The following is a 26,048-nucleotide window of genomic DNA, read 5'->3' as shown; positions in this document are numbered from 1 at the left end:
AGCTGCCTGGGGCCCCCAAGCCAGCAGGGGCCCCCAGAGGGCCAACAGATTTGACAGAAACGACCAAGAGAATACAGTCACTGCAGCAACAGAACGGCGACAAAAAAAACACGACAGAAAAGTTGGATGAAGCTGAACTGGAGAAAATGCGCTCGGTTGAGGCGAGGTTAGAGATTAAAGATGTGTTGTTATATTTGGGATTATTATTTGGTTTCAGTTTGGGGGAAATAACAAATATCCTGTTTTCCCATAATGGAATAGAGGTTAATGAGCTCCTGTGTTGGTGGTGACAGGAGCAGCTGGTGCCGCCCTGATCCTCTGATCCTCAACAGATTAGCCTCAACTTTCCTCCCTCTGTGTCTCCTCAGCGTCTCCTCAGCGTCTCCTCAGCGTCTCCATGGCCGCTCACTCGCTGCTCCTCCTCCTCCTCCTCCTGGTCGTGGCCTCGGTCCGGTCGCAGGTTCGCGTCCCGGTGCCCGTGGTGTGGATGGTGCCTGACAGCGCGGACTCGGGGCGGGACGACTGGACTCTGGCCCTGGTCCCGGCTCTGACTCTGGCCCTGGAGGATCTGAAGGAGCAGCCGGAGCTCCTGAGGAACCACGAGCTGCAGCTGCACAGCGTGAACACCCGGGTAACTGTGCCAGATGCCCTCCCGGCCTCCTGTGGGGGGGGTTTATCACTTTCATCTTCAGCTCAAACTATATCTGCTTTATCTATAGCAGCAGTTTTAACCTCTTACCCCGCCTTAACCGAGCACATTCTCTCCAGCTTTACCCAAATCCATCAAGTTTACAGCCTATAGGCCAGTGCAACGCCTCCTCATTTGAAAGCTAAGACCTACAAAACTCATTCATGTCGGGGTTAAGAGGTCAATAATAATATAAAATAACCAGTTTTACAAATGTATATTGATTGAAATGCTTGACCAGTATCGATATAACCCCAAAAGTATCGGTATCGCATCGATTCCAAAAAATGAAGTATCGCTCATCACAAGCTTCTGGAACACAAGCCTCTAACTTTTTACTGCAGTAAAACGTTTATCAGCTGATTTTCATATCTGGATTATTCCAGAAGGACATTTAACCTCTTAACTCCCGCCTGAACCGAGAGGACCTTTTTCCTCATGTCATCAGATTATTTTTTCCATCATTTTTTTTTGTTGGGTATTCAACTCATTTTTGTAACATTTTTTTGTCATTTTTTGTCAAATTTTCGTCATTTTTTTGTCAATTTTTTATCACATTTTTGTCATTATTTTGTCATTTTTTGTCAATTTTTAGTTTTTTTTTGGTCAAATTTTTTATCACATTTTGTCATTTTTTTGTGACATTTTAGTCTTTTTTTTGACATTTTTGTCATTTTTTTTGACATTTTTGTCATTTTTTTGACATTTTTTGTCAATTTCTTGTGATATTTTTGTGACATTGTTGCCACTTTTTCATCAATTTTTTATCACATTTTTTTTCATTATTTTGTCATCTTTGGTCAATTTTTTGTCTTTTTTTTTTCGTCAATTTTTTGATCAAATTTTTGTCATTTTAATGTCACATTTTGTCACATTTTATCACATTTTTGTCATTTTTTTGTCACATTTTTGTTATTTTTCCGTCAATTTTTTGTCAATTTCTTGTGACATTTTTGTGACATTTTTGCCTCTTTTTCATCCATTTTTCATCACATTTTTGTCACATTTTTGCCAATGTTTTCTCACTTTTTTGTCACATTTCCATCATGGTTTTCTTCTCAGTTTTGTTGCTATTTTCACAGCTTTTTTCCAGAAGCTTTTGGATTGGGGTAAAGCCAAACTGGAGAAAATGTGCTCGGTTCAGGTGGGAGTTAAGGGGTTAAGTAACTTGTTTACCTTAATAAATCCTTCCCGTAGTCCCTGTGGGGGTGATACAAGTGTTAATGGGAGGATTGGAGGGTCTTTTATATCCCCCTGGTGTCTCTGGACAGAAAACCACAATTGCAACTTGACTGACACAATACACACTAATAGTATCACGAAGAAGAAGAAGCTAACAGGCTAACGGGCAAAGCTAACTGTGGGCTAGCACCACTTACACAGTATTTACAGCCAAGTTTGAGTGAAGAAATGATCTCCATTGTGATGAACAACATCCCTCTAGTATTTACTCTCACGGACGATTAATGAGTAAAAAACACAACATGCTACGACACCTGCTGTGGCGCTTACGGCCTCTAGTAGTAGTAGTAGTAGTAGTAGTAGTAGTAGTAGTAGTAGTAGTATTAGTAGTAGTAGTAGTAGTAGTAGTAGCAGTTTAAAAAAGGTTTAATCTGCGTTTTAGATCCTTTTCCTTCTGATGTTTCAGTGTGACGTGTCTCGGACGCTGCAGTCTCTGTTTGAGCTGAAGTGGGCGGGGCCTGGGCCTGCGCTGATCCTGGGAGGGGCGTGTCCTTCGGTGACATCACTCCTCTCCCCCGCGCTGCCGGCTCTAGACCTGGTCCAGGTACGAACCGGGCTTAGACTGAACCCAGGTAAGAGGTTTTAACTCGCTCCGCTCTGACTCGTCACAGGTGTCGTTCTTGGCCCCGCCCTCTCCGCGCTCTCACAGGAAGTGGTCCGGTCACACGGTCAGCACGGTGCCGCCTGATTGGGCGTTGACCCGGGCGCTGGTGACGCTGCTGCAGACCCTGGACTGGAGCAGGGTCGGGCTGGTCTCGGAGCGGACCTTCGGGATCTCTCAGGTCTGGACTGGGTTACTCTGAGTTTACAAACCCCCGTGTCAGGGCAGTGTTCTCCCACCCTCCATTACATGATGCTTGTTATAGAGAAGCTGTAAAAAAAAAAAGTTTTAGCTGAAAATATTGATATTTAGGACTCGCTCAACTCTATTGACGTTTTTTCCTCTCAAAAGTCACATGGCGCCAATAAAAGATTCAGACATTTTTATTACTTTCAATTAAATCAAAACAAGCTCAACTATATATGGTCTAAAAGTACTACAGTTTTGGTGTCAGGTGGTAAAACCGATGTAAATATTGGAAAATATGATTTTAGTATAAAAGTCTTCATTTGTTTTAAAAGAAAATGTTTACCCATGCTAACAAATGCTAACGCTAATGCAAGGGTCCACATAAAAGCCAATTTAATTTGAAATGAGTTGCTAATGTCAGGTGGTGAAACTGCAAAAAATACCAAATAACCATCTAAAAACTATAGGGATGCACCGATCCAACACTGGTATTAGTTATCAGAGTCAAAACTAGAAAGAAAAAAATCAGATATTGGTTTAAATCATCCGATACTGAACCGATAACCGATAATTTTGGGCTGACACCGAGCGCTCCGTCCCTGGTCCTCCATTACATGATGCTTGTTATAGAGAAGCTGTAAAAAAAAAGGTTTTAGCTGAAAATATTGATATTTAGGATTATATATATATGGACTAAAAAAAAATTCTTGTAACAAGAAAGAAAAACTTTTTGAATCTTCTTCAGTTTTAGACAAAGAATATTTTTTCTTATTTTAAGAAAAACTAAGATCAAAACAACTCTTAATGTAAGAACTGATTCTCACAGAGAGAAAATACATTCCATTCTTTATAGTGGGCGGCTCGGTGGCACAGCGGTTAGAGCCTCAACTTCACAGCTAGAAGGTCCCGGGTTCGATTCCCACCAGGACGGGGCCTTTCTGTGTGGAGCATGTTCTCCCTGTGTCTACCACTAAAAACATGTACAATAGGTGAATCCTCCAGCAGGTGATTCTGACCATCAGCCTGGCTCCACATCATGGAGACGGGTCTCCGGGCAATACTTTCCTTAAATATTAGTATTTATTAAGAACATTTTGCTTAAATGTTCTAAATTTAATCCACAAATTTTTCACTAAATAAGAATGTTTTCCTTAAATTATTCAATTTTCTGAGGACATTTTGCTTAATTCTAGTTATTTATTTGCTTAAGTTTAGTGTTTCTTTCTTGTTTTATGATGAGAAAAATATTCTAGAAATAAGAATTCTTAGCAAGAAAAAAAAGCTGTTTCCTTAAAACAAAACAAAATGTCTTATTTTAAGATTTTTTCCCTTGTTTTTAGGAGGGCACTTTTTGCAGTGCAGGATCATTCGATTATTTATATTTATTATATTTATTATAACAATAAATGGCATTGAGCAAGTTCTAAATATTCTTTAAATTAGCTAGTGTTTTGGCTACTGCATCTTTATATGACCCATCATCAAATGCAGGGTTGGAGGAACTTGTTTTTTTTACATAGTACGCTCCTGTCCTCAGACCCTCCGAGACCTCTCACTGCAGCTGGACCAGGCGCAGGTCCAGGTCCTGTCCTCTGTCAGGTTCTCAGACGACGCCTGCCCCGCCCTGCGACAGCTCAAGGTACTCAAGGTTTCCTCCGTTAACTTCGTAAACTTCAAACCCGCACAACAAGTCCTGAGCAGGATCTAGACCTGAACCTGAGCTGATCTTCTGCTCCAGGACAAGGACGTTCGGATCTTCATCGCTCTGTTTGAGGAAGACTCTGCCTCCGAGCTCTTCTGCTGCGTGAGTTCCTCAAACACCTTCAGCTAAAAATCACAGCTACACTTTGAGCTCAGTTTCCTGTGGTTTCCTGTGGCAGGCCTACAGACTGAACCTGTTCGGGCCCCGGGTCCAGTGGCTGCTGCTTGGGGCCCGCGGCGGCTGGACTCTGGGCTGGACTCAGTCTCACTGCTCCACTCAGAGTCTCCTGACCGCGGCCGAGGGGTCCATCCGCCTCCAGGTCCAGGGTCTGAGGCTGAACCAGGGGCCGGGAGTCTCCGGGAGGGTCAGTCCCAGCGTTTGTTCATCCGTTCTTCAGTGTCTGTTTATTTTAGGTCACGGTTTGACTTAACCTCTTACCACCCGGCTAAACCGAACGCATGCTGCCCTCTTTGGCTACAGGCCTGTGTAACACTTCATTTGAAAGCTAAGACCAACTAAATTGATGTTTCTCCTCGTGTTGTTGCTGTGTTGTCTCACCTTTTTATGTTTTTTTAAATTTTTGTCACATTTTTGTTGAGTTTTTCTCACATTTTTTTATAAATTTTTAGTCACTTGTTGATTGACTTTTTGTCACATCTTTGTCACATTTTTTTTTCAAATTTTAATCGCATTTTTGTTGAGTTTTTGTAACTTTTTTCGTTGACTTTTTGTCACATTATTTTCAAATTTTTGTCATATTTTTGTTGAATTTTTGACACTTTTTGGTTTAATTTTTGTCACATTTTTGTCACATTATTTTCACATTTTTGCCACATTTTTGTTGAGTTTTTCTCACTTGTTTTTAATTTTTACTTTTGGTCACTTGTTGATTGACTTTTTGTCACATCTTTGTCACATTTTTTTTTCAAATCTTTGTCGCATTTTGGTTGATTTTTTGTCATATTTTGTTGATTTTTTGTCATATTTTGTTGATTTTTTGTCATATTTTGTTGATTTTTTGTCATTTTTTTGTTGAATTTTTGTCACTTTTTTGTTAAGTTTTTGTCACATTTTTTTCAAGTTTTTGTCACATTTTTTTCAAATTTTTGTTGCATTTTTGTTGAGTTTTTGTCACATTTTTTTCAAATTTTTGTCGCATTTTTGTTGAGTTTTGGTCAAATATTTGTTCCGTTTTTGTCCTTTTTTTGATGCGTTTACATCCTTGTTTTCGTTCAGGTGGGAGTTAAGAGGTTAACCACCCCCAAAATTCCCCCCCAAAAAACACACATATTTTTCAATTTTTTGTCACATTTTTGTTGAGTTTTTCTCACATTTTTTTTTTACATTTTTGGTCACTTGTTGGTTGAGTTTTTCTCACATTTTTGTTGAATATTTGTCAAATATTTGTTCAGTTTTTGTCATTTTTTGTTGTGTTTACATCCTTGTTTTCTTCTCACTTTTTGTGGCTGTTTTGGTGCTTTTTCCCCAAGAATCTTTTTGATTAGGGTAAAGCCAAACTGGAGAAAATGGGATCCGTTCAGGTGGGAGTTAAGAGGTTAACCACCCCCAAAACCCCCCAAAGAGTCACAGAAATGCTAAAAAAAAAACTCACCTGCAAGTTCATGAAATTGACACCAATGCTTTATTATTCGGTGCACAAAAAATGTTTACAACTGCTAGAAAAAAACCCGGTATAGTCGTATCCCACTAATAAAACTTGCTTTGTCTTTTCCTTTACGTCAGACAGATGCTCAACAGAAAGTTCCTGGTGTTCCTGAGTTTCTCCTGACGTGTCTCTTGTGTCCAGACTGCAGAGGAGTACGAGCAGCTGTACCTCCGCCGTCTCTCCCCCTCCGGCCCGAAGGGGGCGCCGCTGCACGGGTTCGTGTACGACGCCGTGTGGCTCGCGGCCCTCGCCCTCGGCCGAGTCCTGGAGGAGGAGCCTCGTGAAGTCCCTCAGAGTCCAGACCTCAGCTCGGACGGACTCCTGCAGGCGCTGAAGGCCACGCGCTTCACCGGCGTCACCGTGAGCAAAACCAGGACCAGACCAGGACCAGACCAGGACTGAAACAGGACCAGACCAGGACCAGACCAGGACTGAACCAGGACCAGACCAGGACTGAACCAGGACCAGACCAGGACCAGACCAGGACTGAAACAGGATCAGACCAGACCTCAGCTCTGACGGACTCCTGCAGGCGCTGAAGGCCACGCGCTTCACCGGCGTCACGGTGAGGAAAACCAGGACCAGACCAGGACCAGACCAGGACCAGACCAAGACCAGGACCAGACCAGGACCAGACCAGGACCAGACCAGGACTAGACCAAGACCAGACCAGGACTAGACCAAGACCAGGACCAGACCAGGACCAGACCAGGACCAGACCAGGACTAGACCAAGACCAGGACCAGACCAGGACCAGACCAGGACAAGACCAGGACTGAAACAGGACCAGACCAGGACCAGACCAGGACCAGACCAGGACTGAACCAGGACCAGACCAGGACCAGACCAGGACTAGACCAAGACCAGGACCAGACCAGGACCAGACCAGGACCAGACCAGGACCAGACCAGGACCAGACCAGGACTGAACCAGGACCAGACCAGGGCCAGACCAGGACCAGACCAGGACCAGACCAGGGCTGAACCAGGACTGAACCAGGACCAGACCAGGACCAGACCAGGACCAGACCAGGACCAGACCAGGACCAGACCAGGACCAGACCAGGACCAGACCAGGACTGAACCAGGACCAGACCAGGGCCAGACCAGGACCAGACCAGGACCAGACCAGGACTGAACCAGGACTGAACCAGGACCAGACCAGGACCAGACCAGGACCAGACCAGGACCAGACCAGGACCAGACCAGGACCAGACCAGGACTGAACCAGGACCAGACCAGGACTAGACCAAGACCAGGACCAGACCAGGACCAGACCAGGACCAGACCAGGACTGAACCAGGACCAGACCAGGGCCAGACCAGGACCAGACCAGGACCAGACCAGGACTGAACCAGGACTGAACCAGGACCAGACCAGGACCAGACCAGGACCAGACCAGGACCAGACCAGGACCAGACCAGGACCAGACCAGGACCAGACCAGGACTGAACCAGGACTGAACCAGGACCAGACCAGGACCAGACCAGGACCAGACCAGGACTGAACCAGGACCAGACCAGGACCAGACCAGGACCAGACCAGGACTGAACCAGGACTGAACCAGGGCCAGACCAGGACTGAACTAGGACCAGACCAGGACTGAACCAGGACCAGATCTTTCATTGTTTGCAATAACAGGGCCTTTAACATGACCAGGACTAAAGCCGGTCTGTGTCTCAGGGCCCGGTGAGGTTCCGCGGGGCCGAGCGAGCGGCCACGCTCGAGCTGATCCAGTTACAAGGTTCTCTCTGCAGTTTTAACTCTGAAAATGTCTGTTTCTTCTTCTTCTTATTGATTATAATCCCTCAGGCAGCAGCAGAGTGTTGGTCGGGGAGTTCCACACCGGTGATGGGAATCTGACCCTCGACCTGCACCTGCTCAAGTTCAAAGGTCAGACTTTACCTCACTTAACCTCAGCACAGCCCCGTTATTACAAAGCTCTGTCTGCAGGAGGCCGTCCCCCCCGAGACCGGACCGCGGTGAGGTCGCAGCTGCGTCACGTGACTCTGACGCTGTACGTCGTCACGGCAACCGCATCCTGCCTCACCGCCGTCTCCAGCCTCAGCCTGCTCGGCCTCAGCCTCGTCGCTCGCGCTCGAAGGTACCAGAGAGTGCCGGAAATTCTGAAAAATGTGACAAAAATGACAAAAAATGGACAAAAAATGAACAAAAAAACAAAAAAAAATTGACAAAAAAATTAAAAAAAATTACAAAAAATTACCAAAGATTTGACAAAAATGTGACAACAAATTGACAAAAAATTGACAAAAAATTACAAAAAAGACAAAAAATTGACAAAAAATTACCAAAAAATTGACAAAAAATCACCAAAAAATCACCCAAAAATTGACTAAAAATTGACAAAAAATTGACAAAAAATTGACAAAAAAGTACAAAAAATTGACAAAAAATGACAGAAAATTGACAAAAAAAGACAAAAAATTACCAAAATATTACCAAAAAATGACAATAAAATTGACTAAAATGTGACAAAAAATTGACAAAAAATTACAAAAAAATTACTAAAAATGTGACAAAAAAATTACCAAAAAATGGACTAAAATATGACAAAAAATAGACAAAAAATTACAAAAAAATTACTAAAAAAATTGACTAAAATGTGACAAAAAATTACAAAAAATAAACAAAAATGGACAAAAAATGACAAAAAATACAAAAAGTTGACAAAAAATTACTTACATTTACCTTTGTCTATCTCTGAACCCTCCCGCCCCCCTAAACCGGGCGGCGTTTTGGTCATGTGACTCACAATAAAAGGTTTCTTCTCCCGTTCGATTATGGCGTATGAGTGTTTTACTCTGGTGCTTGTGGGGTTCAGGCGGAGGCTCTGGAGGTGTGTGTCCCAGGAGGAGCTGCTCTCCGTGGGGGTGCTCCTCTGCTGCGCCTCGGTCCTGGTTTCCGGTCTAGACCAGGTCTCTGTCCCGGACCAGACTCGGACCGCGCTCTGCTCCGTAAGTTCACCACATCCCGATAAAGAAACAGTATCGAAAACCAAGTATTGTTAAACCCCGTAACTCCCACCTGAACCGAGCACATTTTCTCCAGTTTGGCTTTACCCCAATCCAAAAGCTTCTGGAAAAAAGGTGTGAAAATAACGAAAGAACTGAGACGAAAACAATGATGAAGATGTGACAAAAAAATTACGAAAAAATGTGACAAAAAATGACAAAAAAATTTACACAAAATGACAAAAAAAATGACAAAAAAATACGAACAAATTGACAAAACAATAATCAAAAAATGACAAAATATTTGACAAAATATTTGACAAAAATTGACAAAAAAATGACAAAAAAATATAAAAAATTGACAAAAAATGACAAAAAACTGACATAAAAATTACAAAAAACAAAAACAAAAAAAATGACAAAAAAATTACCAAAAAAATTACCAAAAAATGACAAAAGATTGATAAAAAATTGATAAAAAATGACAAAATATTGACAAAAAATTGACAAAAAAATTATCAAAAATGACAAAAATTGACAAAAAATTAATTTAAAAAAATGACAAAAATTGACAAAAAATTAATTAAAAAAAATGACAAAAAATTGACAAAGAAATGACACAAAATTTAACAACATTTAACAAGATTTAACAAAAAAAGGACAAAAAAGGACAAAAAATTGACAAAAAAATTAACAAAAAATGATTAAAAAGAATTGACAAAAACGTGACAAAAAATTACAAAATTGACAAAAAAGTTACAAAAAGATGGAATAAAATCTGATGACGTGAGGGAAAAAGATCCATTTAGATGAGTTTTGTAGATCTCAGCTTTCAAATGAGGTGTTACACTGGCCTACAGGATTTGGGTAAAGCTGAACTGGAGAAAATGCTCTCGGTTCAGGTGGGAGTTAAGAGGTTAAAGGGGGGAAATGAACGGCACCCAGCCCCACAGTGTCCTGGTTTATTCCTGTGTTCTGTTCCAGGTCCAGGTCTGGACTCTGAGTGTCGGTCACTCTCTGCTGTTCTCGGGGTTCTTCACTGAGGCCTGGACCCTCTACTCCCACATCCACCGCCTCCCCAAGGTGCTCCCTCTACTCCCACATCCACCGCCTCCCCAAGGTGCTCCCTCTACTCCCGCATCCACCGCCTCCCCAAGGTGCTCCCTCTACTCCCACATCCACCGCCTCCCCAAGGTGCTCCCTCTACTCCCACATCCACCGCCTCCCCAAGGTGCTCCCTCTACTCCCGCATCCACCGCCTCCCCAAGGTGCTCCCTCTACTCCCACATCCACCGCCTCCCCAAGGTGCTCCCTCTGCTCCCACATCCACCGCCTCCCCAAGGTGCTCCGTCTACTCCCACATCCACCGCCTCCCCAAGGTGCTCCCTCTACTCCCACATCCACCGCCTCCCCAAGGTGCTCCCTCTACTCCCACATCCACCGCCTCCCCAAGGTGCTCCCTCTACTCCCACATCCACCGCCTCCCCATGGTGCTCCCTCTACTCCCACATCCACCGCCTCCCCATGGTGCTCCCTCTACTCCCACATCCACCGCCTCCCCAAGGTGCTCCCTCTACTCCCACATCCACCGCCTCCCCAAGGTGCTCCCTCTACTCCCACATCCACCGCCTCCCCAAGGTGCTCCCTCTACTCCCGTATCCACCGCCTCCCCAAGGTGCCCCCTCTACTCCCACATCCACCGCCTCCCCAAGGTGCTCCCTCTACTCCCACATCCACCGCCTCCCCATGGTGCTCCCTCTACTCCCACATCCACTGCCTCCCAGGGTGCTCCCTCTACTCCCACATCCACCGCCTCCCCAAGGTGCTCCCTCTACTCCCACATCCACCGCCTCCCCAAGGTGCTCCCTCTACTCCCGTATCCACCGCCTCCCCAAGGTGCCCCCTCTACTCCCACATCCACCGCCTCCCCGAGGTGCTCCCTCTACTCCAGGGGCGGACTGGCCATATGTCCATTCTGGAAGAGCACAGAAGGGCCACTGGCTCGGGGGTCACCAGTCCGGCCTCAACCGAGCTTTACCCAAATCTAAAAGCTAAAAAGAAAAGCATCAAAAAGCGAGAAACAGAGGATGAAAACATGAGAAAAACACGGACAAAAAAACACGACAAAAAATGAAAATGAATGAAATGAAAAATTCAACAAAAATTAGACAAAAAGCTCAACCAAAGAGTGACAAAAACTCAACAAAAATTTAGCAAAAACTCAACTAAAATGTGACTAAAATTCAACAAAAATTCAACCAAAATGTGACAAAAATGTGATAAAAATGTGACAAAAATGTGATAAAAATGTAACAAAAACTCAACAACAAAAAAATTACAAAAACTCAACAAAAAAGTGACAAAAATGTGACAAAAATGTGATAAAAAAATTACAAAAACTCAACCAAAGAGTGACAAAAATTCAACAAAAATGTGACAAAAACTCAACAAAAATTTAGCAAAAATTCAACTAAAATGTGACTAAAATGTGACAAAAACTCAACAAAAAAATTACAAAAACTCAACCAAAGAGTGACAAAAACCCAACAAAAATTTAGCAAAAACTCAACTAAAATGTGACAAAAATGTGACAAAAACTCAACAAAAATGTGACAAAAACTCAACAAAAATTTAGCAAAAACTCAACTAAAATGTGACAAAAATGTGACAAAAACTCAACAAAAATGTGACAAAAATTCAACAAAAATGTGACAAAAATGTGACAAAAATGTGACAAAAATTCAACAAAAAAATTACAAAAACTCAACTAAAATGTGACAAAAATGTGACAAAAACTCAACAAAAATGTGACAAAAATTCAACAAAAATGTGACAAAAAACAAAACAAAAAAACATACAAACGGTGACACAACGCAGCAACAGCGCGAGGAAAAAGGTCAGTTTTGTGGGTCTTAGCTTTCAATGAGCCAAAAGAGGACAGAATGCATTTGGTTGAGGCGGGTGGTTACAGGTTAAAATATATATTTGTGGAAGTGTCACAATTACGCTAATTTGGGCCAGGCTGGTCCGAGTCCAGGGCTGTTTTTCAGTCCCAGTCCGTCCCTGCTCGACTCCCACATCCACCGCCTCCCCCATGTGCCCGTGAATGAGTGTTGACGGTGGTGTTTCTCTCCCTCAGAGTCACCTGCAGACGCCCGGCCGTCTGCTCCTCTGGCTCTTGGCTCTGGATGTGTTCGTTTTATCCTCCTGGACGGCGCTGGACCCTCTCGTGCGGGTGGAGGCTGTGGACCCGCCGCAGGTCAGTGTTTCCTCTGGATCTGTGATAAACCTGGTCTCGGATCCAGGACGTTTCGATGTGTGGCGTTGACGGACATTTGGTGTTTCCAGCCCGATCGCTCTGGTGAGGACGTGTTGGTGCAGTGGGTCACTCCTCGCTGCAGCTGTGGGTACTCGGAGCTCTGGGTCACTGCGGTCTGTGGGTACAAGGGCCCTCTGCTGGTGAGACACACACACTACAGCCTGATCGTATCCAGGACTCACCCTCTGTCCCGTCTGAGGCCTGGGTCTGATCCAGGACTCACCCTCTGTCCACTCTTAGGGCCTGGGTCTGATCCAGGACTCACCCTCTGTCCACTCTTAGGGCCTGGGTCTGATCCAGGACTCACCCTTTGTCCACTCTTAGGGCCTGGGTCTGATCCAGGACTCACCCTCTGTCCACTCTTAGGGCCTGGGTCTGATCCAGGACTCACCCTCTGTCCACTCTGAGGCCTGGGTCTGATCCAGGACTGACCCTCTGTCGACTCTTAGGGCCTGGGTCTGATCCAGGACTCACCCTCTGTCCACTCTTAGGGCCTGGGTCTGATCCAGGACTCACCCTCTGTCCCGTCTGAGGCCTGGGTCTGATCCAGGACTGACCCTCTGTCCACTCTTAGGGCCTGGGTCTGATCCAGGACTCACCCTCTGTCCCGTCTGAGGCCTGGGTCTGATCCAGGACTGACCCTCTGTCCCGTCTCAGGTCTGGGTCTGATCCAGGACTCACCCTCTGTCCACTCTTAGGGCCTGGGTCTGATCCAGGACTGACCCTCTGTCCCGTCTGAGGCCTGGGTCTGATCCCGGACTCACCCTCTGTCCGCTCTTAGGGTCTGGGTCTGATCCAGGACTCACCTCTGTCCGCTCTTAGGGCCTGGGTCTGATCCAGGACTCACCCTCTGTCCGCTCTTAGGGTCTGGGTCTGATCCAGGACTGACCCTCTGTCCGCTCTCAGGGCCTGGGTCTGATCCAGGACTGACCCTCTGTCCCATCTGAGGCCTGGGTCTGATCCAGGACTGACCCTCTGTCCGCTCTTAGGGCCTGGTCTGATCCAGGACTGACCCTCTGTCCGCTCTTAGGACCTGGGTCTGATCCAGGACTGACCCTCTGTCCCGTCTGAGGCCTGGGTCTGATCCAGGACTGACCCTCTGTCCGCTCTCAGGGCCTGGGTCTGATCCAGGACTGACCCTCTGTCCGCTCTTAGGGCCTGGGTCTGATCCAGGACTCACCCTCTGTCCGCTCTTAGGGCCTGGGTCTGATCCAGGACTCACCCTCTGTCCTCTCTTAGGGCCTGGGTCTGATCCAGGACTGACCCTCTGTCCTCTCTTAGGGCCTGGGTCTGATCCAGGACTCACCCTCTGTCCGCTCTCAGGGTCTGGGTCTGATCCAGGACTCACCCTCTGTCCGCTCTTAGGGCCTGGGTCTGATCCAGGACTCACCCTCTGTCCACTCTTAGGGCCTGGGTCTGATCCAGGACTCACCCTCTGTCCCGTCTGAGCCCTGGGTCTGATCCAGGACTCACCCTCTGTCCACTCTTAGAGCCTGGGTCTGATCCAGGACTCACCCTCTGTCCACTCTTAGGGCCTGGTCTGATCCAGGACTCACCCTCTGTCCACTCTTAGGGCCTGGGTCTGATCCAGGACTCACCCTCTGTCCCGTCTGAGGTCTGGGTCTGATCCAGGACTGACCCTCTGTCCGCTCTTAGGGCCTGGGTCTGATCCAGGACTCACCCTCTGTCCCGTCTGAGGCCTGGGTCTGATCCAGGACTCACCCTCTGTCCGCTCTCAGGGCCTGGGTCTGTTCGTGGTCTGGAGTCTCGGTCCGAGCGCCGGTCTGGTCGGGGTCTGTCTGAAGTCCGGACTCTCGGCCCTGAGTGTGTTCAGCGCTCTCGGGGTCCTGGCCTACACTTCCCATGATGCTTTGCTGCGCTTCAGCCTGATCAGCGGCTTCGTTCTGAGCGGAGGCCTCGCGGTGCTGGCCTCGGCGTTCGGACCCAAGGTGAGATAAATGCCGGTTAGCTCTCACTAAAAAACATGTACAATAGGTTCCCCTCAGTGGGACGTTTAACCTCTTAACTCCCACCTGAACGGATCCCATTTTCTCCAGTTTGGCTTTACCCCAATCAAAAAGCTTCATGGGACAAAAGCACCAAAACAGCCACAAAAAATTAGAAGAAAACAAGGATGTAAACGCAACAAAAATGTGAGAAAAAATCAACAAAAAAATGTGACAAAAAATCGTCAAAAATGTGACAAAAAATCGTCAAAAATGTGAAAAAAATTTCAACAAAAATTCAACAAAAATTCAACAAAAACTCAACAAAAATGTGGCAAAAATTCAACAAAAAAGTGACAAAAAATGTAAAAAAAAATGTGACAAAAATTCAACAAAAATGTGACAAAAAATCAACAAAAAAGTGACAAAAAATGTAAAAAAAAAAATGTGACAAAAATTCAACAAAAATGTGACAAAAATTCAACAAAAAAGTGACAAAAAAATTTAAAAAAAAATGTGACAAAAATGTGAAAAAAAATTCAACAAAAATTCAACAAAAATTCAACAAAAATTCAACAAAAATTCAACAAAAATGTGACAAAAATTCAACAAAAATGTGACAAAAACTCAACAAAAATGTGACAAAAATTCAACAAAAATGTGACAAAAAATCAACAAAAAAGTGACAAAAAATGTAAAAAAAAAATGTGACAAAAATTCAACAAAAATGTGACAAAAATTCAACAAAAAAGTGACAAAAAAATTTAAAAAAAAATGTGACAAAAATGTGAAAAAAAATTCAACAAAAATTCAACAAAAATTCAACAAAAATTTAACAAAAATTCAACAAAAATTCAACAAAAATTCAACAAAAATGTGACAAAAATTCAACAAAAATGTGACAAAAACTCAACAAAAAATGACAAAAATTCAACAAAAAAAATGACAAAAATTCAACAAAAAATGACAAAAACTCAACACAAAAATGTGACAAAAATTCAACAAAAATGTGACAAAAATTCAACAAAAAAGTGACAAAAAATCAACAAAAAAGTGACAAAAAATTCAACAAAAATTCAACAAAAATTCAACAAAAATGTGACAAAAATTCAACAAAAATGTGACAAAAACTCAACAAAAAATGACAAAAATTCAACAAAAAAAATGACAAAAATTCAACAAAAAAATGACAAAAATTCAACAAATATGTGACAAAAATTCAACAAAAATGTGACAAAAACTCAACAAAAAATGACAAAAATTCAACAAATATGTGACAAAAATTCAACAAAAATGTGGCAAAAATTCAACAAAAAAATGACAAAAAGTCAACAAAAAGTGACAAAAACTCAACACAAAAATGTGACAAAAACTCAACAAAAATGTGACAAAAACTCAACAAAAATGTGACAAAAACTCAAAAAAATGTGACAAAAATTCAACAAAAAATGACAAAAATTCAACAAAAAAATGACAAAAACTCAACACAAAAATGTGACAAAAACTCAACAAAAAATGACAAAAATTCAACAAAAATGTGACAAAAAATGTAAAAAAAAATGTGACAAAAATTCAACAAAAATGTGACAAAAAATCAACAAAAAAGTGACAAAAAATGTAAAAAAAAAAATGTGACAAAAATTCAACAAAAATGTGACAAAAATTCAACAAAAAAGTGACAAAAAAATTTAAAAAAAAATGTGACAAAAATGTGAAAAAAAATTCAACAAAAATTCAACAAAAATTCAACAAAAATTCAACAAAAATTCAACAAAAATGTGACAAAAATTCAACAAAAATGTGACAAAAACTCAACAAAAATGTGACAAAAATTCAACAAAAATGTGACAAAAAATCAACAAAAAAGTGACAAAAAATGTAAAAAAAAAATGTGACAAAAATTCAACAAAAATGTGACAAAAATTCAACAAAAAAGTGACAAAAAAATTTAAAAAAATATGTGACAAAAATGTGAAAAAAAATTCAACAAAAATTCAACAAAAATTCAACAAAAATTCAACAAAAATTCAACAAAAATTCAACAAAAATGTGACAAAAATTCAACAAAAATGTGACAAAAACTCAACAAAAATGTGACAAAAATTCAACAAAAATGTGACAAAAAATCAACAAAAAAGTGACAAAAAATGTAAAAAAAAAATGTGACAAAAATTCAACAAAAATGTGACAAAAATTCAACAAAAAAGTGACAAAAAAATTTAAAAAAAAATGTGACAAAAATGTGAAAAAAAATTCAACAAAAATTCAACAAAAATTCAACAAAAATTCAACAAAAATTTAACAAAAATTCAACAAAAATTCAACAAAAATTCAACAAAAATGTGACAAAAATTCAACAAAAATGTGACAAAAACTCAACAAAAAATGACAAAAATTCAACAAAAAAAATGACAAAAATTCAACAAAAAATGACAAAAACTCAACACAAAAATGTGACAAAAATTCAACAAAAATGTGACAAAAATTCAACAAAAAAGTGACAAAAAATCAACAAAAAAGTGACAAAAAATTCAACAAAAATTCAACAAAAATTCAACAAAAATGTGACAAAAATTCAACAAAAATGTGACAAAAACTCAACAAAAAATGACAAAAATTCAACAAAAAAAATGACAAAAATTCAACAAAAAAATGACAAAAATTCAACAAAAAAATGACAAAAATTCAACAAAAATGTGACAAAAACTCAACAAAAAATGACAAAAATTCAACAAATATGTGACAAAAATTCAACAAAAATGTGGCAAAAATTCAACAAAAAAATGACAAAAAGTCAACAAAAAGTGACAAAAACTCAACACAAAAATGTGACAAAAACTCAACAAAAATGTGACAAAAACTCAACAAAAATGTGACAAAAACTCAAAAAAATGTGACAAAAATTCAACAAAAAATGACAAAAATTCAACAAAAAAATGACAAAAACTCAACACAAAAATGTGACAAAAACTCAACAAAAAATGACAAAAATTCAACAAAAATGTGACAAAAACTCAACAAAAATTCAACAAAAATTCAACAAAAATTCAACGAAAATGGAAAACTGTTTTATTCATATTTATTGTTTTACACTCATATATCGGTTGAGGTCATTTGTATTGTTTTGGTGTTATTAATTTTATTGTGTGTGCAGCACTTTGGAAACGTTTTGTTGTTTAAATGGAATATAAATAAAGTGGATTGGATTGAAAAAAAAAAAGAAAGAAAGAAAAAACATACAAAAGGTGACACAACACAGCAACAACTCGAGGAAAAAGATCCGTTTTGTGGGTCTTAGCTTTCAAATGAGGTGTTTTACAGGCCTATATAATGGCCAAAGAGGACAGAATGCATTTGGTTCAGGCGGGTGGTACGAGGTTAAGGATCAGGAGCTAGTGTTAGGACATAGACGCAGCCTGTGTTTGTAGTTTCACTAACGCCGCCGTGTTTGTAGTTCTTTGTGCCGCAGACAGAGGGCGTCGACCTGAAGTGGCCCGTACAGACTGAGGAGGAGGAGGAGGAGGAGCAGGAGCAGAGGCGTCTGAACCGACAGCTCAGAATGAGGAGTCTGCACCTGGAGCAGGAGCTGGACCACCTCCGCAGAGAGCTCTTCACCCCCCCGACGCCACGCGGAGGACGACCAGTGTGGACTCACGAGGCCCAGGTCTACAGCGAGGAGGGCGGAGCAGAGGAGGAGGAGGACGTCAACGACCCCGAGCAGTGAGTCTGACGAGGAGGAGCTGAGGAGCAGACGAGGAGCAGAGGAACCACTCTAACCCCCCTGCGCTCTGTTTGCAGCGTCCACCGGAGAGTCTCGATGCAGCTGCCGATCCTCCATCACTCGTACCTGCCGGCGGTGGGAGGAGTCAGCCCCAGCTCCACCCACTCCTCCCTCCACTGACCCCGCCCACAGCCGCCCCGGGGCAGAGCGACGAGCCGTGGCTGTTCTTCTGCCTCGGCTGAACAGACTCTCGGAGAAATGGACTTTTGTTATGTTTACATTCTTTGTTTAACCCCTTAACTCCCGCCTGAACCGAGCACATTTTCCCCAGTTTGGCTTTACCCCAATCCAAAAGCTTCTGGGAAAAAGCTGTGAAAATAGCAACAAAACTGAGACGAAAACAAGGATGGAAATGTGACAAAAAAGTGAGAAAACATTGGCAAAAAAGTGACGAAAAAGTGACAAAAATTTGATGAAAAAATTACGAAAAAATAACAAAAAACAGACAAAAAATTACAAAAAAAATTACAAAAATGTGATAAAAAATTGACGAAAAAAATACAAAAATATGACAAAAAATGTCAAAAATGTGAAAAAAAATGACAAAAAAATGACAAAAATGTGACAAAAAAAATTACAAAAAATGACAAAAAATTGACGAAAAATTGACGAAAAAATTACAAAAAATTGACAAAAAATGACAAAAAAATGTCAAAAAATGACCAAAAAAATGACACAAAATGACAAAAAAAATTACAAAAATGTGACAAAAATGTGATGAAAATGAGTTGAATACCCCAAAAAAAAATGTGATGACGTGAGGAAAAAGATCCTCTCGGTTCAGGCGGGAGTTAAGAGGTTCAGAAGAGGCAAAAATGAGGAAGGCAGAGAAGCAAGAGACAAGAATCTGCAAAAAAAATATAGAAAGGTACAGTTTCTGAAGCCGTGGCCAAATCCAGCCTGAATCATTGAATTTTGAACCTCACAAATCAAGGTGAAATTTGACCAATGTTCTCACTAATAAATATCTTGTGCAAAAACAAATCAATCAACAAAATAAAACCCTAAGTTTAACCTCTTAACTCCCGCCTGAACCGAGAGGATCTTTTTCCTCACGTCATCCGATTTTTTTTTTTCCATCATTTTTTTTGTTGGGTATTCAACTAATTTTTGTCACTTTTTAGTCATTTTTTTGTCAATTTTTTATCAAATTTTTGTCTTTTTTTTGTCATTTTTTGGTCACATTTCTGTCATTTTTTTGTCAAATTTGTATCACATTTTTGTCGAATTTTGTCGAATTTTTGTAATTTTTTTGTGTCATTTTTTGTCACATTTTTGTCATTTTTTGGTCAATATTTTGTCGATTTCTTGTGACATTTTTGCCACTTTTTCATCAATTTTTCGTCACTTTTTTGTCAATGTTTTCTCACTTTTTTGTCACATTTCCATCATTGTTTTCGTCTCAGTTTTGTCACTATTTCCACAGCTTTTTTCCAGAAGCTTTTGGATTGGGGTAAAGCCAAACTGGAGAAAATGTGCTCGGTTCAGGTGGGAGTTAAGGGGTTAAACCCTGGCCTGATGCAAAATTCAAAATCAGAACCAAAACTAAAACGTCCTGAGCTTTGAACAGGAAAAAATGTTTTATTCAAAAACCAAACGCAATGTTGAAAATAAACCCTTTGTAACAAAACAAAACCTACATTTAAACTTGATCTGATCCATTTTTTAGACTTTTTCTGTCAAGCATAAATTGACAGAAAACGTGCAAAACATTTTTTTCTCATATTTCCATCAGTAATTTTCCACTTGATATTTCTATATTTATCTTTTTCCATTTTCACTGCAGAGTCTCGCCTTAAAACACTCCTCGTGTCAAAGCCAAATGTACAAATGTAACACTGTGAAGCAATGAACTGTTTTGTTATTATTATTTTTTATTACTTTTTGTGGTTAAAGTTGCACGTTTTAAGTTAATATTTGTGCATATTTGGCCTTGTAGTTTTTTGTAGTAGAGGCTCCATCAGTGAAAACCTTCCAAACAGTTTTTTTTTTTGCATAAAAAGTTGCATAATGTTCCTTTAATGGACACATTGACCACAAACAGTTGATTGTTAAAAGACTGTAAGAGTAAAGACGATGATCCATGAGCTTTGTCTTTTTATAAGAAATAAATATTTCATTTCATTTCATTTTATTTATTTATTTCATTCAAAAGTGATGTTCACAATCACAATAAAACCGCCAAGCCAACACAGTATGAATGAAACGGAGCAGAGGAGAAGAACAAGTCTTATAATATCTGCCCCTTTTGTTACTTCACACTTTACACTTCACATTGTTGTGGTATGTCTACATACATATATTTACAGTCTTATGTATATACATATGTATATTCACAGTATTAACAGATGTTTTATATTCTATATTCAGTTTTTCAATATATAAAATACAGAACCTTCGTATTCTTGAATGTTTACAAATGGTCAAAAAGAAACAAACCGTCATATTCATGTTTGTTCAAATCAAATATCCCACATTATTCATGTCCAAGTACTTCATACTTTTTTAACATTGTGGCTTTTATGTGTTTTTTAAACTCCAGGAGAGTTTCTGACTTTTTCACTTCTTTCTGGAGTTTATTCCATAAACTGATTCCTGTCACTGTAACAGTTCGTTCCATTGCTTTAGAGTTGAACCTGGGCTTGTTAAAGATATCTGTTCCTTTCAGATTATACTGACTTTCTCTTTTCTCAAACATTTCTTGGATGTTCACTGGCAATATATAAATATCCAAAAGGAAAATCCACAATATTGTTTCCGTTCAATATTAGTGACAAATAGAGCATTACACATAGAGAAGGTTTTCACAGTCATCATCTGGACTGGGCTGGAGTTGAGGATGTACAACAGGCCAATTTTTTTAATTGTAGAAAAACCGAGGGCCGAAGCCGCCCGTTTTAGGCCAAAGTAAAGCACTACACTGGATAAAAATACCATCTTAAATGAGATAAATGACTTAAAATTGCTTGAATAAAGAAAGGTTCTTTATGTTGAATTTGAGTCTGTTTGGACTAATCTAAGATAAAGATACAAATGCTGATGCCAATGGAACAAGCATAAAACCCTTTGAAATAAGACAAATTAACTTTTACTTTTAAAAAGATTTGTTTTTCACTTGAAATTATACAATATAATCTGTTAAGAGAATAATGACTTGTTCCATTGGTGATAAGATGTTTTATCTGATCTAAGGCCAGACCAAATCTACTCAAACTTTAGATTCAATCTCTTAATTCAAGTAGGTTTCTGTCATTTCTTTCCAGTGCACTTTCTACAAATGCCAGAGTTCTGCATGATATGACCATATTGGGTGTATTGACAGTATTTCTCCCATTTAACCTTAAAAATGTTAAAGTACTTTCTGATTTGTGCCATAATGTTTCTCAAAATCACCTTGAGGGCCAGAGCTTCTGTGCTGGAGGGCCGGATTTGGCCCCCGGGCCTGACGTTGCCTACCCCTGATGTACAAGCTTTAATCCTACCTTGTTTTTGGTAATAATTAAACATCCTTCAAATGATCTGATATAGTGAGTACAGTTCAAGTTCATCATCATTTTGGGGTTCACTTTGGTGTAAAGCGTTCCCTCTAACCTTGACTTCTGAGATTCCAGACGTCCAGAAGAAGAAGAAGAAGTCCTGGTGATGACACGGTTTAAAGGTCCTGAGTGCAGACCCTGTGTCCCGCGGTGGGATCCTGTGAGGGACCAGGTCAGGGTTCAGAGGCCCCAGAATGAGCCTGACGTGTGAGTTGTGTAACCCGGGTCCCGTGCGTCACAGTTCACTGTCCTCTGTCCAGCAGAACAACAGAGGCCTCAGGTCTGCGGGAGCGTGAGGCGTCGCTGAGGCGTCACTGAGGCGTCACTGAGGCGTCACTGAGGCGTCACTGAGGCGCGAGGAGGGGACGGGTTCACACGGGCCCCACAGGCACCGACCAGAGCCCCATCAGGTCTGAACCGGGACTCAGATACCTCTGAACTCCCGCCTGAACCGAGAGCATTTTCTCCAGTTCAGCTTTACCCAAATCCTGTAGGCCAGAGTAACGCCTCATTTGAAAGCTAAGACCTACAAAACTAAATTGATCTTTTTCCTCACATTATCAGATTATTTTTCATTACTTTTTTGTTGGGCAGTCATCTCATTATTGTCAAATTTTCCTGACTTTTGTGTCAGTTTTTAGTCAATTTTTTCGATTTTGTTTGGTCATTTTTTGGTCAAATTCTCATCACTTTTTTGTCAATTTTTTCTTAATTTTTTGTCAATTTTTTGTCAAATTTTTGTCACTTTTTCGTCACTTTTTTTGACTTTTTTGGTCATTTTTTCGTCAAATTATTCTCACTTTTTTGTCCATTTTTTCGTCAATTTTTCGTCAATTTTTCTTACTTTTTGTCAAATTTTTGTCCATTTTTTATCACTTTTCCGTCAAATTATAAAAAAAATTTGGTCAAATTCTCATCACTTTTTTGTCAATTTTTTCTTAATTTTTTGTCAATTTTTTGTCAAATTTTTGTCAAATTTTTGTCACTTTTTCGTCACTTTTTTTTGACTTTTTTGGTCATTTTGTCGTCAAATTATTCACATTTTTTCGTCAAATTTTTCTCACTTTTTTGTCCATTTTTTCTCCATTTTTTGTCACTTTTCCGTCAAATTATTCGAATTTTTTCGTCAAATTCTCAACACTTTTTTGTCATTTTTTTCTTAATTTTTCGTCAATTTTTTGTCAATTTTTTGTCACTTTTTCGTCAATTTTTTTTTACTTTTTGGGTCATTTTTTCGTCAAATTATTCTCACTTTTTTGTCCATTTTTTATCACTTTTCCGTCAAATTATTCACATTTTTTTGTCAAATTCTCATCACTTTTTTGTCAATTTTTTCCTCCATTTTTCATCCAAATTTTTCTCACTTTTTTGTCAAATTTTTGTCCATTTTTTGTCACTTTTTCGTCAGTTTTTTCTCACTTTTTCCACATTTTCATCCTTGTTTTCGTCTCAGTTTTGTCGCTATTTTCACACCTTTTTTCCAGAAGCTTTTGGATTGGGGTAAAGCTGGAGAAAAAGTGCTCGGTTCAGGGCTCCAAGAAACGAGCAGAAAAGTCTTTAAAAATACATTTATTTCAACATTCAGGAAACATTCTCACATTTAGACCGAGCGAACACAGAGCGGCTCTAACCAAATCTAAATGTAGAACTGGATCATCTTCAGTCGACAGATGATGAAAGCGGTTTGAGAAGTGTCTCTGAGTGAAACTCCTCAGATCCTGCTTCACTTCCCGTCAGACATCATTCAAACAGAATTAACTCTGTGCTTTCCCTCCGTCTGACCCGACACACCTGCGGAGAAAAGCCTCTCGGTTTGCCGACCCGACCCCGCACACTTTAAAAAAAACAGCTGCTTTCACTCTATCGGGAGCACGTCATGAGACCACGAGTTCACTTTTGAGATCACTCATGGAAACGAGGAGCAGAAACTTTACTTTTCATTTCATTTTATTTATTCTTTTTTCAAGGTAATGCAACCTAAAATAAAGCAACAATCCAACAAAAAACAAACAAACAATACATTCCATGAAAAGAAGAACAGGAGTTGGATGAAGAAAAAAAATCTTATTAACTCCAACCCCATTCTTGAAGAAAAACTTACAAACTAGATGGCCTAACCGATGTAAAAAACAACAACAACAAAAAACAACAACAATTACATATACACATACATACACATACACATATACACACATATACATACATATACATACATTTACACACATATACACACAATACACACATATACATACATTTACACACGCAAAAACCAGATGTAATCAACTTTCGATTTCAACTTTTTATTTTTTTATTTTTCTATTTTTATTATTATTATTACTATTATTATTAATGATTGTTTGCTAAAACAACAGTGATGCAATGGTGACAACAGCGGCAATGGAAACAACGACAAGGCCACCAGACCACACAACGCACACCCACACACGCACACAGGCAGGCATGCACGGGCACACACAGCACACACACAGCACACACACACACACAGCACACACACAGCACACACACAAAAGGAAGAAGAGGAGGATGTATGGATGTATATGTGATGAGCCCTATGCTGTGTATTGCATTAAAAAAACAAGGTTTAAGTGGGCATCTGTCGAAAGATGTTTACCCTCTCACAGCTGCCCAGCACCTGCTTGTCCTACATTTGTGATTGACTGTGTGATGCCCTAAAATAGGTGGTGTGTTTAAAAAAAGAGACAGGAGTTAGCAGAAGTCCAGAGGTGCTACGCCCCAGACATTCCCCCACTCCTGCTTACCCTATACTGAGGAGGATGTGTATATTCGTGATGAGCCCTATGCTGTATGGTGTGTTAAAAAAGCGAGGTTTGTGTGGGCAGATGTTGAGAGATGTATGACCTCCCACAGCTGCCCAGCGCCTGCTTACCCTGCACTAAATAATCTTTAATGATTTTATTATTATTGTTTTTTTTCCTCTTTATTACTTTTTTAAAAATTATACTTTTGTTTCATATACTGTAAGCATACCCGTATGCACCCATACACACACACCCATACGCATGCATAGGTACACGCCACACAACCAGACAGTCCCGCCACCGCCCCCATCACCACATAAAGAGGGGGTATTCTGCTTAGCACCAGTCTATATCACACTACAATGATGCCGAAACCTTCTGTTGGTCTGTAAATGCAGTAAAATAGAATAACTGCCTTGTATAGAGTTCGGGAATGTCCACAGTTACCATGGAGATCCGCCATCTTTGCAGCTGTTAGCATACATTTCGATAGACTAACATTAGCTAAAAACACTATAAAAAGTGGAGAAAAAACCAGTGGAACAGCTCCGTTAGCTGCTGAGATACCGCTGGTAAAAACATCTAACTCACTGTGGTGTCCAAGTGTTTTAACGTGAACAATAACTCCAGTATTTTAACTTCTAAAATCTACATTAGTTTACAATTGCTGCTAATCCCATAATGCTTAGCGATATGACGTCACATTCCCGAACTCTATGAAACTTCTCTCTCAAAATGGCTGTAGTGAATGTCTTGAAATAGGCCTCTGTCTCTTTAACCTCTTAACTCCCGCCTGAACCGAGAGGATCTTTTTCCTCACGTCATCCGATTTTTTTTCCATCATTTTTTTGTTGGGTATTCAACTCTTTTTTGTAACTTTTGTCATTTTTTTGGTCATTTTTTCATCCATTTATCACATTTTTGTCATTTTTTTGTTGCCGTCAATTTTTTATAAAATTTTTGTCATTTTTTGTCGAATTTTTTATCACATTTTTGTCATTTTTTTGTCACATTTTGTCACATTTTTGTCATTTTTTTTGGTCACATTTTTGTCATTTTTGCCACTTTTTCATCAAATTTCCATCACTTTTTTGTCACATTTCCATCATTGTTTTCGTCTCAGTTTTGTTGCTATTTTCACACCTTTTTTTCCAGAAGCTTTTGGATTGGGGTAAAGCCAAACTGGAGAAAATGTGCTCGGTTCAGGCGGGAGTTAAGAGGTTAAGAACCTCTGAGCCTTTCCGACACGCCCCCTCCACACGCTGTCTGTGGCATCAGTGGGGAGGGGGTTCTGCTGAGGGGCAGTGGTTGGTTACTCGGCTGGTGACGAAAGCTCGGAGGCGTCTCCAGGAGGTGGGGGCGTTCCTAGGAGGACTCAGGCAAAGCTATCCCTAAAATGGCCGCCATCAGAGTTTTTACAGATTACTCAAAAATACGTGAATGTGCCAAGGCAACACTTCAGGCATGTTTTTAATGAGGGAATGACATAATAACATGATGGAAAGCTTGAAAAAGTCCATTTAAGTGGAGCAGCTTCACCTGACGCTGAGAAGCCGCTCTTTTATTTTAGTTTGACGCTCCTTCATGTTCACGACTTTCATCACGTGTGCATGGATGAACGATCATA

At 40.5% G+C, this 26,048-nt stretch overlaps 1 protein-coding gene across 1 annotated transcript; it reads left to right on the top strand.

Annotated features, from left to right (window-relative positions):
* Positions 1-397: 397 nt before the first annotated feature.
* Positions 398-18,283, top strand: LOC306972844 (gamma-aminobutyric acid type B receptor subunit 2-like; the record flags this gene model as incomplete). Its single annotated transcript, XM_079569551.1, has 17 exons — positions 398-631; positions 2,337-2,474; positions 2,542-2,712; positions 4,258-4,359; positions 4,459-4,524; positions 4,601-4,786; positions 6,230-6,448; positions 7,771-7,831; positions 7,900-7,980; positions 8,041-8,191; positions 8,930-9,062; positions 10,044-10,142; positions 12,199-12,318; positions 12,408-12,518; positions 14,118-14,327; positions 17,779-18,044; positions 18,123-18,283. 17 exons carry the CDS (start codon positions 398-400, stop codon positions 18,223-18,225), a joined length of 2,451 nt encoding a protein of 816 aa, XP_079425677.1. The 3' UTR covers positions 18,226-18,283.
* Between the last annotated feature and the right edge of the window lie 7,765 nt (positions 18,284-26,048).

Source organism: Gobius niger, assembly GCF_951799975.1.
Source record: "Gobius niger genome assembly, chromosome: 13".
Lineage (NCBI taxonomy): Eukaryota > Metazoa > Chordata > Actinopteri > Gobiiformes > Gobiidae > Gobius > Gobius niger.
Note: the sequence above shows the minus strand (reverse complement) of the source record. Positions and strands in the feature narration are given on the sequence as shown.